Source organism: Parasteatoda tepidariorum, chromosome 5, assembly GCF_982258835.1.
Source record: "Parasteatoda tepidariorum strain Cologne lab strain chromosome 5, Ptep-v5.0, whole genome shotgun sequence".
Lineage (NCBI taxonomy): Eukaryota > Metazoa > Arthropoda > Arachnida > Araneae > Theridiidae > Parasteatoda > Parasteatoda tepidariorum.
In genome coordinates, this window is record NC_141759.1 from 93,624,671 (window position 1) to 93,640,092 (window position 15,422).

At 27.8% G+C, this 15,422-nt stretch overlaps 1 protein-coding gene across 8 annotated transcripts in view; it reads left to right on the forward strand.

Annotated features, from left to right (window-relative positions):
* The window catches only part of Pex5 (peroxisomal biogenesis factor 5), a 29,136-nt gene extending 18,265 nt beyond the window's left edge, over nt 1-10,871 (forward strand). For all 8 annotated transcript variants that reach the window (XM_043042236.3, XM_043042233.3, XM_043042235.3 and 5 more), the window contains 5 exons: nt 981-1,051; nt 2,493-2,684; nt 5,345-5,510; nt 6,797-6,954; nt 10,226-10,871. In XM_043042236.3, the coding sequence (XP_042898170.1) occupies nt 981-1,051; nt 2,493-2,684; nt 5,345-5,510; nt 6,797-6,954; nt 10,226-10,433 (795 nt within the window). In that variant the 3' untranslated portion in view covers nt 10,434-10,871. The remainder of the gene's footprint in view (nt 1-980; nt 1,052-2,492; nt 2,685-5,344; nt 5,511-6,796; nt 6,955-10,225) is intronic.
* Nucleotides 10,872-15,422: the final 4,551 nt, after the last annotated feature.

Sequence of the window (15,422 nt, forward strand, 5' to 3'; positions counted from 1 at the left end):
AACATTCTGAATCGCTATGAGTAAAGGAATTATATAAATTATGAGTTTAAATGAATCTTTTATTTAGCAAAAAAAAAATTTTAAAGACCAAAAACTGAAATAATCTTTAACTGAATAATCTTTTTGTCTATTTCCAGAGAATTAACAATTTGGTACCTACAAATTACAGTACATTATTGTTACATTAATATTGGTACCTATCAATCTCTAGTTTTAAGATACTCTTCAAAACAATAATTTATTTTATGTTTCTGAATCTTGAAGATTTTTTTTTCTTAGTGTGATTTTTTTCTTAAGGTATGATTTTCTTTAAAATGTGATTTATTTCTTGAATAAATGAGTAATTTTATATCGAAGGTAATGTATGAAAGGTATAAGGCAACACTATCTATTTTGTCATTTCCAAATATAAAAATAAATAAATAAATGTGATATTAGCTTTTTTATTTGCTTGCTAGCTTGTTTTTCAGAAGTTTATTAGGACACCTTTCCATTTAATTTTCAATTAATTTGAATCATACATTTACATGTAATATGTAGCATAAAATTTTTTAATGCAGTAATATTGATTGATATAGACTGTTATTATTTTTTTAGTAATATTTGATAATTATATTTAAAAAATTATACTAATTAGAAACATAAACTTTTTGAGTGTCTTTAAAAAAAAAAAAAAATTAAAAATAAAAAAAATTTAAATCAAAAAAGCTGGATTATAATTGGATTATTTATAAACCCGATTTTATTATTTTCTTTTTAAAAAATCACGAACCATGGTACTTAAGTGAAAGATTATTGGAAAGTAACAGTAAAATAAGCATTTTACTATCAAAAGAATTTTAATTTTTTGTAGTGTTTATCAAACACAGTGTTGGATTTCTCCTTGTTTTTAACTTATTTTTTGTTGCTTTAATATATTTCTTCATGTTAAATATATTAAAAATTCTTAAGAATCTAATAAAGACTCTTTTCTTTTCTAGGCATGGCAATATTTAGGTACAAGTCAAGCTAAAAATGAACAAGATCGCTTAGCAATATCTGCTTCCAAAAAGTAATTAAATTCATATTTTCATAACGTTTCTTGGGTAATAATAATTAAGTTTATAAAAAACGTCTTGATATTCAAAACAAAATTTCCAGCAATTTGAAGAGTAAAAATTATAGTTTGAATAAAGTGTGGATTAATGTTTCTTTAAATACAGTTTTTTATTGTGTGCATCTTTCTTAGATAAATTTTATGTCACAATTTTTCTCAGCAACAATTGTCTCAATTTTCAGCTTGTTATGCTTACCGCTAGAAAATATCTTAAATCTTGTCTACTATTTTTCTTTTCATTCTTTGTTAACTATTATTTGAATTAGCAGTTTGCCAGAATTCCCCACAGTTCTCAACAGAATGTCTGATTACAGTCGAATTCAGTTATAACAATTAAGGATAACCTAGACTTAACAAATAAGTAAAAAATACTTGGTTGGAACTAGTGGTTGGCTCAGTCCATTAGAGTGCAATTTGCTTTTAATGAGCAAACTGGTTTTAGAGAGCAATATTTTTGAGATTCATAACAATTTTACTTACATTCCAACCAGGGGTGCAGAAAATTCTCCAGAGTCTAATATTTCCTCAAAATACAGATTTTTTTGGTTCAAAATGTGCCCCAAAATTAAAGCCGTTATTATTATTTTTTTAGTTTCTATAATTTTGTAAAAAAAAGTTTTTAATAAGTAATTAAGGTTTGATGATATTTTTTCTTTTACAAAGTGCAAATAATTTGTTTGAATAAACTAGCATGTATATTAAAAATAATAGAAATCAAAATATATTGAAATAGTAATAATTTATGAAATTAAATTTAAGTTCTTATAATAATCTTTTTTACAATAAAAAATTTTGTTACGTAGGACTTTAAAAAAAAAAATCCGACTCAATTTTCCCTGAACCCAGTTCATGCAAGCAGACATATTCTGCACTCTTGCTTCCACTTCTCCAGTTCAGCCAATTCTTTTTTGGAAAGATTTGTTTAACGTTCTGAAGACAACTGAAAGTTCATGACAAGTCCCATAAACACATGACTTTTTTTTTAAAAAAAAGCAAGGGCGCGAACTGCAAATGACAGTGTTTTTTGGGCCACAAATCTTATCCGAAAAATAATAACACAACAAACAATAAGACGGTTCAAAGTAAATTAACTAACTTTTTTTTTAAATGAAAGAAAGAAAGAGTAAATGATGTACTATATTGATAATTTATTAAGGATGCATTAACTTATTATCGCAAATAAGTTAATGCAATATAAGTTATTCGGTTATAAGGAACAAATGTTGCACTTGTTTGACTCTTCTTGTTTTAATTCTTTTAGATTGCTTCTTTTGCTACAAATATTTCGATAAGTAATTTGTTCACTATTGTTTTTCTGTTTTTAATATAAGTTTAAAAGAATTTCAATGCTTTATGCTTTTTGTAGTTTTCAACTCCATCTAAATTTTCTTTCTAGGTGCTTGGAATTAGACCCAGATAATTTAACTGCTCTTATGTCTTTGGCTGTTAGTTATACAAATGAATCTTTACCTATTCAGGCCTGTGAAACTCTGGTAAAGTGGCTACATAAAAATCCAAAATACACACATTTAGTACCTCAAAATATGATAGACGATACTTCTACTGTTATTACATCACTGCTCCCAGGGTAAGCTATCAACAAGTTGAAATACATATTATAGTTCATTTTACTGGACTATTAAAAATTGGTACAAGTGGTGTGTATTTTTATAGGGAAGGCTTGAAAGTATTTTTTTTTTTTGTAAAATAGAACTCAATTTTTTTTTCTTTATAAGAATAGACTTTAATGAATCCATTCTGTTTGATGTCTTTTTGATAACTTTCTGGTAAATTTTTGATCCCATGCTTATCAAACTTGTGATCCTTACCAGCAAAGAAGTAAACTCAGTGCAATTTGAGGTCAATACTATTGCTGAAATTTTTACGATTTAAAAAGTTTTCTAAGCTTACAAATAAATGATAATCTGAGGTGCAAAGTCGGAGCTATATGGCGGATGGGACATCACTTCTTAACCAAGCTCCAATAATTTCGTACACATTGCTCAAGATGTTTTCATTGTTGTGGTTGAATACTAATCCTTTGTGATTTGCGATCCTTTATACAGCCCCAACTTTGCAGCATCAGATTATCATTTATTTCTAAGGTTACAAAATTTTAAATGGTAAAAATTTTAGTAAGAACCTCAAATCACACTTGTATGACTTTTTGCTGATAAGAACAAGAAATTCTACAAGCGAGTGATCATGGCAGCTACCAGAAAGTTGTCAAACGGTTATCGAATAGAATGGAAAATATTTTATTCATTTATTGTATTTAGCTATAAAAAATTACTTTTTGCCAACCCAATACTACATAAATTTTTGTATTTTAAGCTACCTTTTGTTTAAAAAATGCATTTTTAACAGTTTTTTAAAAAAATATTTGTTTATTTTTAAGAAAAAATTTTCTTATGTGATTTAATTTTTTTTTTCTTCAGAAAAATTTTAAATTTAGATTCAAAACAACAAGCAATGTGTTGATTGCTATTAATATAATTTTCCTAACTTAATGAAACTTAAGTGATCAGTAATGAGGGAAAATGTTTTTTTTTAATTTCCTTAAAAAGCATCCTATATAGAAGTGAAAACTGTGTGCTAATTTGATATCTTAAAATATGTTGAAAATTTTCTACAACTGTGCAATATAAATATTCTTAATTTAATTCAAATTAGGTCATAAATCTGATGAAACTGATTAACTCACTGCTGAATTATTTAAGAATTATGACAACAAAATAATCAAAAGTTTGAAAATTGCATTATTAAAAAAAACTTGAGTAAAGCCTCTTTCTCTATTTTTATGAATTATTAATTATCAGAATCTTTAAATAGTATTTCTTTCCTAAATCATCTTTATTTATTAATTTTTAATAAAATCAACAATGGAAAGTTATAGTAAATGGAAAACTCTGTTTTTGTTATTTTTGACTGTTAGTAATAATAAATTTTTTTTATATTTAACTTTGTAGTTTCTATTAATTGGAAGTAGATATCTTTAGATATTATATGTATTACTACTTATTTCTGATCTGATCGCATAGTTGCATATTCCTCTAAATGTCCCAGGAGAACAATAAATTTTGTCATATTTTCTTAATCAAAAGTCATCAGTTTTTATGTATTTTTCCTAAGCATATAAAAATGTAAGTTCAATATCCCTAAATCTGGAAAAGTTAATGATAATTACCTCTAATGATAAATGTCTCTAATTTACCTAGCTTTTTACTTAAAATTTTTTAAATTCTTAAATTTTTATATAGTGATTTTGTTCATTTGATAGTTTTAAAATTAGTTATTTTATTTATTACCCTGTTTTTTGTTTCTAGTGTAAGGATTTTCATTGTGAACTGTCTATTTTGTTAGTTGTTTACAAATGCTTAATTATGGTTCTCAGAAAATATTTTATCTCTGTTTTATTCATGTGTTATACTCATGTGTATCACTACTTTTTTTATTATATAACATAAATTTAAAGTAATTTTTGATAGAAAGGCGCACTGTCATATATGGAGCACACGCAAAAGAAAAATTAAAAATTTTTTGATAATCATGAGGATGATTATCATTTTGATGATCAATATTTGAGGCTGCACTGCCATACATGCAACACTTCCAAATTTAGCCATGATATATTTGAACAACTATTAAGGATAAATCCACTCCTGAGCACAAAATTTTGAAAGGTGGGTGGATGCAAAACACAATGGCTCTGATGACATCATCAATTAGAATGGCAAGAATACTTCTTCTCTTTCTCACTTCTCGATAAATGTTCTTCTCCCACTCCAACGAACAATCTCTTGCAGATTTGAGTTTGAATTTCCATTCTGGCTTCGAATTGGATTTTGTTGCACATCCATAGTTGACGGCCGTATAGTAGTCAATCAAAAACTCATGTTACCCTGCCATATTTTTATAAGAAAAATATTTATTTAAAGTTAGAAAAACCATTTCCATACCATTTTCCAAGCAAAGTAATATTGATCCTCTATTTTGGAAATTTTTTATAAAAGTTTATTTTTGATTAAATCTACTTTCATCGCAGAATTTTCGTGTTCAAAGCCCATGGAAGAATGAAATTGCAGAATAGGTTGTTACCTGCACATCAAAATAATTTGATTTTTAAACACAGATATGCATGTATTGTCAATTTGAGTTTGATAGTTATTGAACTAGTATATTTCTAGTCTCAACTCTTTATTTCTAATGTGTCGAACAGCAGTTAGATCAAATGTTTTAATTTTGTAGGGATAAACACAAAGCAACTCAAGATATGTTTATTGAAGCTGCTCGAATGAATCCTAGTGATCCTGATCCAGATGTACAAAATGGTCTTGGAGTTCTTTTCAATTTATCTGGGGAGTATGAAAAAGCTATTGATTGCTTTAAAGCTGCTCTACAAGTAAAACCAGAAGTAAGAAATTCAAATTATATTTCGTTATCTTTTTTTGACAATAAAGCAACTTAATTTTAAACATTTGTTTCATAGGATTCCCACGGTACTTGAAAAACCTTGAAAGTTCTTAAATTTTGTTCAAAAAAATCAGGACCCTGAAAAGTCCTTGAATTCTGCCATAGAGTACTTGAAAAGTACTTGATTTTTTTGGATTTAAAATAATACTAATCTTTCTTACAAAGAAGTAGTAAAAAAAAAAAAAAATTCAAAGGAAGATTTTAAAAAAAAAATTTTTTTGAATTTTTTTTGTCAATTGGAATTTAAGTGATTTGAAAATAGCAATGTAACTATCAACTATTTGTATTATAAACTGATAAATAAATATATTTTTTTAAATTTTTTTTTGTCAAATAAGCATTGTGCTTTAAAAATATGCATTTTCTGCTTCGACGTAATTGTAAAATTTGGTTGACATGTACTTAAGCATATAACTGTAGTACCAATTAGGTCCTTGTAAAATTTGATTTTAGGTCATTGAAAAGTCCTTGAATTTTTTAAAAAAATTGAGTGGGAACCCTGTTTCAGTGTTTAAGAAAGATCAAAAAGTAAAAATTATTTTATTTATTTGTTGATATCACTTAGGAAAAGGTAAAAATTATTTTTTAAAAAAAGGGAGTTTTTATCGAAACTAATATTTTTAGATATGTTTTAATGTAAAAGGGATATTAAATTTTTAATTAATTGCTTCTCTGGCGTGATATGTTAAAAACAATGTGAAGCAACAAATTTCCAAAGCAGTTTCAAGCAACACTTTTAACCTTGAAGTGTTCAGAACAATTTTTTAAAATTACTTAGAACTACAATTTACTTATTAATACAGCATAGTATATGAATCATACAAAATTAACTGTAATTGCCAATTGTTTAACTTTGCAATCAAAATATATTTATATTGAACAAATCATGTACAATTGCTTAAAAAATTTCGAATTAGCAATAGATTTAGCATTATTTTAGAAAATAGTTATTCTGAATAAATTTAATGCACAACAAGGTTGAATTAGAAATGATTGGGATAGGTTTGGAGCAATTTAGAGCAAAAATGTTTGGTTTTGAAGTTAATATGGAGCAGCAATTACATCATTATAATTGACATTTAATAGAATAAATGCCCTTAATAAAAAGTAATAAATTTTCTAACTTTGAAAATTCAAAAAAGGAAGCAAATTTGAATAAAAAAATATCCTTATTTGAAACTTTAATCTGTTAAATAATTATTAATAGTTTATTTTTTGATATTTTAGGATAGTTTGCTGTGGAACAGGTTAGGTGCAACTTTAGCCAATAGCAATAGATCTGGAGAGGCTTTTGAAGCTTATTATCGTGCCCTTGAATTATATCCAGGGCTTATTCGTTCACGTTTTAACTTAGGAGTAAGCTGCATTAATCTTAATGCTGTGAAGTAAGTATATTTTTATGATCATCTTCCTTCTTGATAAATTGCTGTGTTAGTTAAAATGATGATTAGGCTCTCTTAAAACAAAAAATAATTAAATAAAAAGTTTCAGTTAGCACAAAGTAATGCTCGTAAAAATGGCAAAATTCGATCATTCCAATTTAAGGACCTTCTAATTATACATATATGTTGTTGTTATAGGCAATCAAGCAAGGGGTGTGATTATTTTTGTTTTCCAATTGTGCCATCTATGGCCAAGAATTCGACTTCTGCCACACCCAAATGTCATACCCGTTCATAGGGCAGACCCATTCATACATCCATTCATGCAACTTCAGATCATAATTTTGACCTGAACCAGAGAACGCTCAATCGTCAACTCAGTACCTCCCAGAGGCATAATTGGTGGTGGGAACAGGGAGGACTTGGTGACCCATCAGATTTTACATGCACCAGTCACCGTTTACTACACGGGGAGTCTTTGGCCTACTAGATTAGAACTCCCATTCTCATGAAAATTTTATATATAGTTCAGGCTTATAACCTAACTGCATATATTGTTCCAGCACTTTTTCAGCCGTTTTATTTAAGTAAAAGCAGTCAATTAAAAATTTTACTTTATCAAATTTCTATGGTGAAGAATTCATGTGTCATATACCTAATTATTGTTTTAAGCAAATGCAGAAACAAATCATGTGGAGTTTCGTAGTTTCACAATTATTGATTTGTCTTTTTCATATGATTTTAAAAATGATTCCAATCATATTTAAATGTTAAAGTGAGGAGTCTTTCACTGAATTAATTTTGTACAAAATATGAAGAAGTTCATTGTGTTTTCATTTCGAGATTATTGAAACCCTACTATAAAATTATTTAAATAATGAAATATTAAATTTAATTACAAATTTTATTTATATAATGATATGAGAGAATATTAACTAATTGATGCTTGTTTTTTTTTTTCAACACCACAATAACTATAAAAGTCTTACATTTATTGATTTGAAAGTATAACAAGTTTTTCAGTATAGATAAATTTATACTGGAAACTGTTAAATTAAAAATATGTATTTCTTCTCAATTTCATATCTCTATTTAAAATGTTTTTGACAAAAAATGTCCTCTATATATAAATTATATAAGTAAATATTTGCTTAATTTTATGTACTCATGATACAGTGACCTCGTGTTATAAGATCCATTTTCATTTGGATCGCAGGAGACATTATATCGACTTTAGCATGGTGTAAGTGAAATGGTCAAACTTGATGTAATTGATTGTGCTATATATATATACCCTGTGGCAGAATTTTTTCTGGCTTTCTGCGACAAACCTAACTAGAACCAATATCTTTCCGCAAGATATTTTTATCATTATAAATATATGTGGAATGAATTTATAATAATAAATGCACTTCGTGTTTATAAAAAAAGCCTAAATGCATAGAATAAAACTGTGTAGATTTTTTCTTCTTAATTTCATAATATAAGTTTAAATTTCTTAATAAGTTTAAACTGTTTAAGTTTAAATTTGCATAATCTTCGATAATTAAGAAAAATTATAAATGTATAGATCTGCAGACAAAATTGCTTATTGGAGCATAAATAAAGATTACCCAGAACCTGTAATAAGATAGAACTTAAATATAGCTAAGAATGGACAAAAAGATTACATTTATAAAACAAGATAACTGAATTTGAAGTATCAGTTTAAAACAGTATGATTTAATGTTGCATTATAGTAGTTATATCAGGTACAGAAACAAATCAGGTGAAAAAAATAATATTGAAGTTGAGTAATCAAAATTTAATCAATAATAAAATAGGATTGACTAAAACCGAATTTTGAAAGCAAAAAAAAATTTATGCAATCTTTGTTTAAATTTTTTCTATATGAAACCAATTACAGATTAATTAGATTCAATTGATTTTGTACTGACTTATTGAAATATATATATATTTTTAAATGAACGTAAATAAAACTTTTTTGTGATCAGATTAAGTTCAGAACGAAAAAATACACAGCGCTTGTGATTTGTAACAGAAGTCCCACTGTATTGTGTAAATATATAACATTGATTCCATACGAAGTACGCAGACGCGGTTTCCGACTCAATACGCTCAAGTCTATTCAATATCTCGAAACGAAATAGTCTTCATCAGTACTGAAACATCGGTATTTGGATGCGATTTTTTTCGTATGCGTATGGAAACCGGTTTGAAAGTGTTTCGCCAGTAAATATTTTCCACCAATCTGGTTTTCATTCGCATGCCAAAAAATCGTAGATAGTGAGATATCTTCCAGACTTTAATTCATTTATCGTTAGATTGCGAGTGTTTTTTTATATCGACGACTTAATTCAGAGGATATCGACATTTTATCTTTAAAAAAGTATATTTATGTATAGTTATTTTTTTACCTTTTACTGCTTCTAAAATTTCTTGATTTGTTGGAGATGCTGTTTCATCCTTACTATTTGGTTTGAATCTAGAACGTTTTTTTTTCTTCTTCCAATATTAGTAGCGTGGGAAGCTTCATTCCTCTTTTCCTGTTGCTTTCCAGAAAAAAAATCTCTGACATTGCTAGATGTCTACTTCCATCTTATTTCTTTTTCGAAATGCCGCCTTGAAAAATGAGTTTTTAAATTTTTTAAAATTATTGTTGCTTCACAAGAGCAACAAATAACCTTTTCGCTAGACATGATTTTTTTTAAAAAAGAAAACGAAATCTTTTTACGCATGAAATTTTCCACATAAGTGCAAAAAATATAAAACGCTCTGTTCTCATAAGAAAACACTAAGCAAATTAGTGCGGCAGAAATTGGCAAATTTCCAGAAATAGCTTAATAAAGGGGAAAAAATTGCTCCCCTTTTAATCCAGTAACTGTTTGTGTTGGAGATTAACGGAGGATCACAAGCGATACGCTAGAAAAACAATTATTTAAGAACAATTCTGTAAGAAAAAAATCTGGCAGAACCATTATTGCGTATGCAGAAATTTTCGTTTTCTGTAGAAATTATTTTTTTGTAAAACAGCTTCTGTTTCTGCAGAATCTTTTTTGAGAACTTTTGTTTGTGACAAACCAAAAATTTTTATTTCCCAAATTAAAAAAAAATCTTTCTGCAAGAACTCAGTCGCTTTTTGCGACAATGTCGCTGTGTCGCCGTGTTTCTGCCACAGGGTATATATATATATATATTGAAATGTTTTATTTCTAGTAAGAAACATCATATTATGATAAAGTGATAAAATAAACAATATATTTATTTATTTCAGGGAAGCTGTTGAGCATTTTCTATTAGCACTAAATTTGCAGAATGCTGGCAGAGGTCCCCAAGGTTTAAAATCTAAGGCCGCTATGTCCAGCAGTATTTGGTCTACCCTTCGGACTGCAATAACTCTATTAAAAAGGCCAGATTTATATCCTGCTGTTGATAGAAAAGATCTTGATTTGCTCAATAAAGAATTTGGTATGGAGGTTTAATTAAATTATATGAACTCGGCTATTTACTGTAGTTTATTCATCATATAGGCTATTCAATATTTGAATATCTTAGTATATAAAGTTATATTTACGAAACATTATTCATAACCTTATTTGTTTTACAATAAATAGCTCTCCAAAGAAACTTCATAACTAATAATGTCTTCTCTGTCTGATAATAACAGATTTTTTGTCATACTTTTGTCCTATGATATTAATATTATGAACTTCCTGTAAAATTTCCTGATTTAAGTAATAAATTTTCATTGTTTTTTTTTTAAAAAAAATATTTGTGTGTTATTTGCTTTGATGTGTTTGTGTGTGAAAACTTCATATTAATATATTATTTCTCTATTTAGTATAATACTAAACCTAATTGTTTCTTGGCTTATATGTTGTAATGCATTGTTTCTAAATAAAGTTTATTAATTTGTTATACATATTTAAATTTATTTTCCTAAGAAAGTACACTTTAAATTTTTTGAATGACAGCAATAAGGCAGAGATAGTTCGAAAAATTCAAATATAGAGTCATTTTAATTCAGGATAATTTTCTTCAATTCTGTCTGGTCTTTCTTCATTCTATACTTAACAGAATTAATTCGAAATTTTATCTGGTTATATCTATGATAAAAAAATTTATTATGATTTTTAATCTATAATTAGAAGCTTAACTAGGCCACTGATTATAGTAAGTATTAATGTAATTATTTTTGCTGCACATGAGCTATAAGTATTTAATATTTTTGTTATTTAGCAGTTAAAGTTCGATTTTTGAAGGATTACATCATTATTATTAGTGGGGAAAATGTGATGATGTGCAAATTTCAATAGCTTCCATCCTGTTTATTCTGCTATATATACTAAAGAAATTATTTAGGCCAAGGAAAATATTCTCTTACTAAGGAAAATATTAAGGTGTCACTGAAGTATACATAATTTTGATACTCATGGTGACTCTTTTCAGATGTGCCATTTGTGATTTGCTAAAATTTGTATTATATGATTAATGTTGTGTACATCTTTTTATTTGCTTTTTTTCATGTAAATACTGTTTTTATAAAGAATCATCTTTTGGCTAAGATTTGTTATGATCTGCATCAGTTTTTCGAGATTTTTTTCCTCTCTCACCATTATCGGTGATAATAACTGAAAATAAGGAGTTTGGATTACGCTTGTGTCTGCAGAAAATTATAATGTAATAGTCTGGAAAATGGGAAGCGCGAAAGTTTCGACTTATTTGTAATGAATTTTCATGTAAAACTTAAAGCGATGCGCTAGCACAAAATCATTATATTTGTTTATTTTAAGTTAAAATTCAATTGCCAGATATATATTTGCCAGGAACTTAGAGAATTATTCAGACGTTTTTTTCAGTATATCTGCATTGCCCGCATAGTTAAACAATTTTCAAATTAATTTTGAAGTGACGCGTAATATGTTGTACACCTGAGTGTAAAATTAATTTGAATTAGAGGTGTGTTTTGTTTTGAATAGAATCGTGCAAGCTGAGTGGTTGTTAAGAAGTAAATTTTGTTGTATGTGAATAGATTTAGTATGACTGTAAAGTAAATTTTTTTATTGCTGTGCATTTGATAAAACTGTGATTAAAGATTTGCATAATTCAAGGTATTTTGAAAAAGAAATAAGATACGCTTTTTATAAGTGAGTTTAGTGTTGTTAAATAATAGTTTTGTGTTTATATATTGCAATATTTTTTATAAAACTTGCTGAAGAAATATAACAAAACATGTTTAGTGTTATAAAAGAATAGTTTGGTATTATCTCAATATGCAACATTTTTTTTTAATAGTTGAGATTTAGTTATGCTCTTTTAGTGCCTACTCTGATATTTTTTAAAGGTAAGTGCCATTGCCTGGCATACCCTACATAGTTTTAAGTTGATCGTAATACGAGCGAACTTTGTTTTTAATTGGGTTACAATACTTTATTCCGTTTTTGGCAATTGTTGAAAGCTGTGCTAAATTGGCAAGAAAAAAAAGATGCCAAACATTGGGTGCAGGTGCACAATAAATCTGTTCATATTTCTTTCCTTTTTAAATTCTATGTTCGATTTGAATTTTCTAAAAGTGATAGGAGGTTGGAGTTAAAAATTAGTTCAAAAGTATGATTTCGGTCAGCCAAACTGTCTTGATGTCTGGGACATTTCTCACAATAACCCGAATGATATGGTAAACTGAGTGTTTAAAAAGTATCCAATTTTTAGCATAATTAAACACATTAACATTAATTATTATTTAAAGCTATCGAAAATTTAAATGCTTTTAGTTTCCTTTAATGATAAGTTGCTGTATATCACCCTTTAAAACTTAACAGGTCCTTAGCTACCTATTTGTGTAATATTTTTTTTTATACCTGGCATCATTGAGTGATAAGCCAATGCGGGTAAAGAGATAAGGCAGAAGGTATGGGGATTGAGAAAGAGAGTCCAGCTATAACTCATCATGAAGGGAAACTAAAATCAAATGAAATTAATTCTAAGCAGTGCAGTCTAGGAAATGAACCAATACATGGAAATTTAAACTAATTTCTGATAAATAGTGGTTATAGCAAAACAACACATGGTGCGTAGCGTTTTTAAAAAGTGCTTATTTTTGATTTTGGTTTTTTAAAAGCCCTTAAAGGGCTAAGTGTTTTTAAAAAGTGCTTAATTTTCCCTTTTACGGTAATGAGATTTTTTTCTTCACCATGTCGATTTTCTCCTCGTATTATGCAAAAGCGTGCTTTTCACATTGTTTTATTCAACATTTTCACAATTCATTCAACCACCATCAATCTCGTCGTACCGTCGGTCCACAGTGTATGAAAGCGCCAATCATTTTACATGTTTGATGAAACACTTGCAAGTCCGCTTGCACGTCTACTGAGCGACTGTTCGGTGAGATTATTGCACTCTCAATATGCAACTCTGCTGCATTTTTCAAGATATTATCAATTTCAGGCTTCATTTTCCCCTCTGATATTGAACCGAAAAATCTCATTTTATAATGGCTAATGTAATCAAGAAAAGAGATTTTAGTCAGAAACAAGTTATTCTACAATGTTATAAACATTATTATAATATATGTTATAAACTGTTCTACAATGTGTAAAGCCCTAATATTTAAAACTGTTAAAAGGCGAAATTTCTTTTCCATGTTTGAAACACATAAATAAAATAGGGTCAGGTGGGGTAAAGTGGGTATAAAATCGACCTTTTTTTAAAGAAAGCTCTAAAATCATATATTAAATTTATTTTTCCGAAAATTTTGATGCATTTCAGATACATTAGATTCATAAAGCTTAAGTTATCAATTTTGTTTGATTGTTTTCTTACTGTAATGCAAGAAAACAAAATTTTGTATCTTTTTACATACAAAAGAATATGTTTTAATGTACCCACTTTTCCCCCCATAGCTCTAAAATTAGTATATATTTCATTAAAAAACGTATGTAAATATTGTCTTATAGATAAAAATGCTCTTAAATAAATGTATCTTGACAATACATAAAAGAATAAGTGCTAAAAAAAAGTTTTTTTTCCTTCATATTATTAAATTAAAGAGTTAATGTTCATGACTATCAAAGTTAGGTTTCACTTTGGACAGTATATATTTTGCTGAATTCAACACAATTTCCTCAAAATGCAATTGTTTTGGTTTATTTAGAATATATATGAGAATGTTAAAATTAATAACTATAGTAGTAATTTAAAGTGTTTTTACTATTTATAGCTAGCAGACAATTTGTAAGGAATTTCGTTTTCAGTGTTAAAATTACTATGTAGGGCTATAATAAGACAAATAAATTATTTTTTTAGCTATTTTATTATACAATATTGAGCATTAGATACTTACTAAAGCTAACATAGAAAATGAAAAAATACCTCTATCATACAACACTTAGCTAAGCCTAAATATATACCAACTTTACCCCTAAAAAAACAAAAATAAAAAGAAAGTTGAAATTAATTCTATAAATTTCTATTCCCATCTGTTCTTTAGATGCACGTTTGAACTAAAATTAATAGTTTTTGCCAGTTTTTAATAATGTTGGAAGAAAGTTGATCAGCAGCTAAAACTAGCATACTGTATAGGTTGATCATAAACAGATATTTTGCAAACATTTTAACTTTTTATCAATTTCTAAAACTGTAATAAAAATGCTTGCTGCAATCCTAGTGAATGTCTCGAAAAATATTAAATGAATTATCTTGATTTTAGAATAGAAAATAGATATTTGTAGGGTCATGTAAATTTATTTTAGTGTTCCAAAATTTTTACTGTGCATTTTTGTAGAAACATAAAATTTTCTAGTTAGTTTTAAATTGTGTCTGAATACTGAAATTTAGAAATGCGTACTTAAACGCTTGTAAACTGCTTGCGATTTCAAATTAATGTTGAAATCTATGTTTAGATATTTGTATTGAAGAACCAAATATATATGTAGAATTTTGTACAGAGAAAAGGTTTATGATTCTAATCTTAAGTCTTCATAAAAGTATACGAAGCTAGACGGAAGTAATTCAACGAATGAGCAAGTAAAGCAATCAAGGCGCAGAGCCTCCTAGTGTTTAGAAATACTGATCACCTTACTTAATTATTAATCTTTTCTAGACCATTAAGGTATTAATAGAAGGCCTATCTTTATCTGCACTGAACTAACTGCTCTCTTAGTCCTTGAAATCCTTATATTGGATAAGAAATCTGGCAACGCCTTTTCTAAGCACATTGATTTGAAGGAATTTCGCATATCTCATTTTTCAGTGACATTTTGGCAATAAGAACTGATGACTTCCTGTTGAATTGCGTCACAGTGTTGCCGCTAAGGGGCGAGATAGCTGCAGAAAGGAAATGCAAGGCAAGTGAACTATCAATTGTACTGTGTTACACGTGCAGATATGGGCAAAAAACGTGACTTAACTGAGTTTGAACATTGTGTGCGCACGAGGCGTCGGAAACAGTACCAGCAAAACCTCTGCTCTCATGA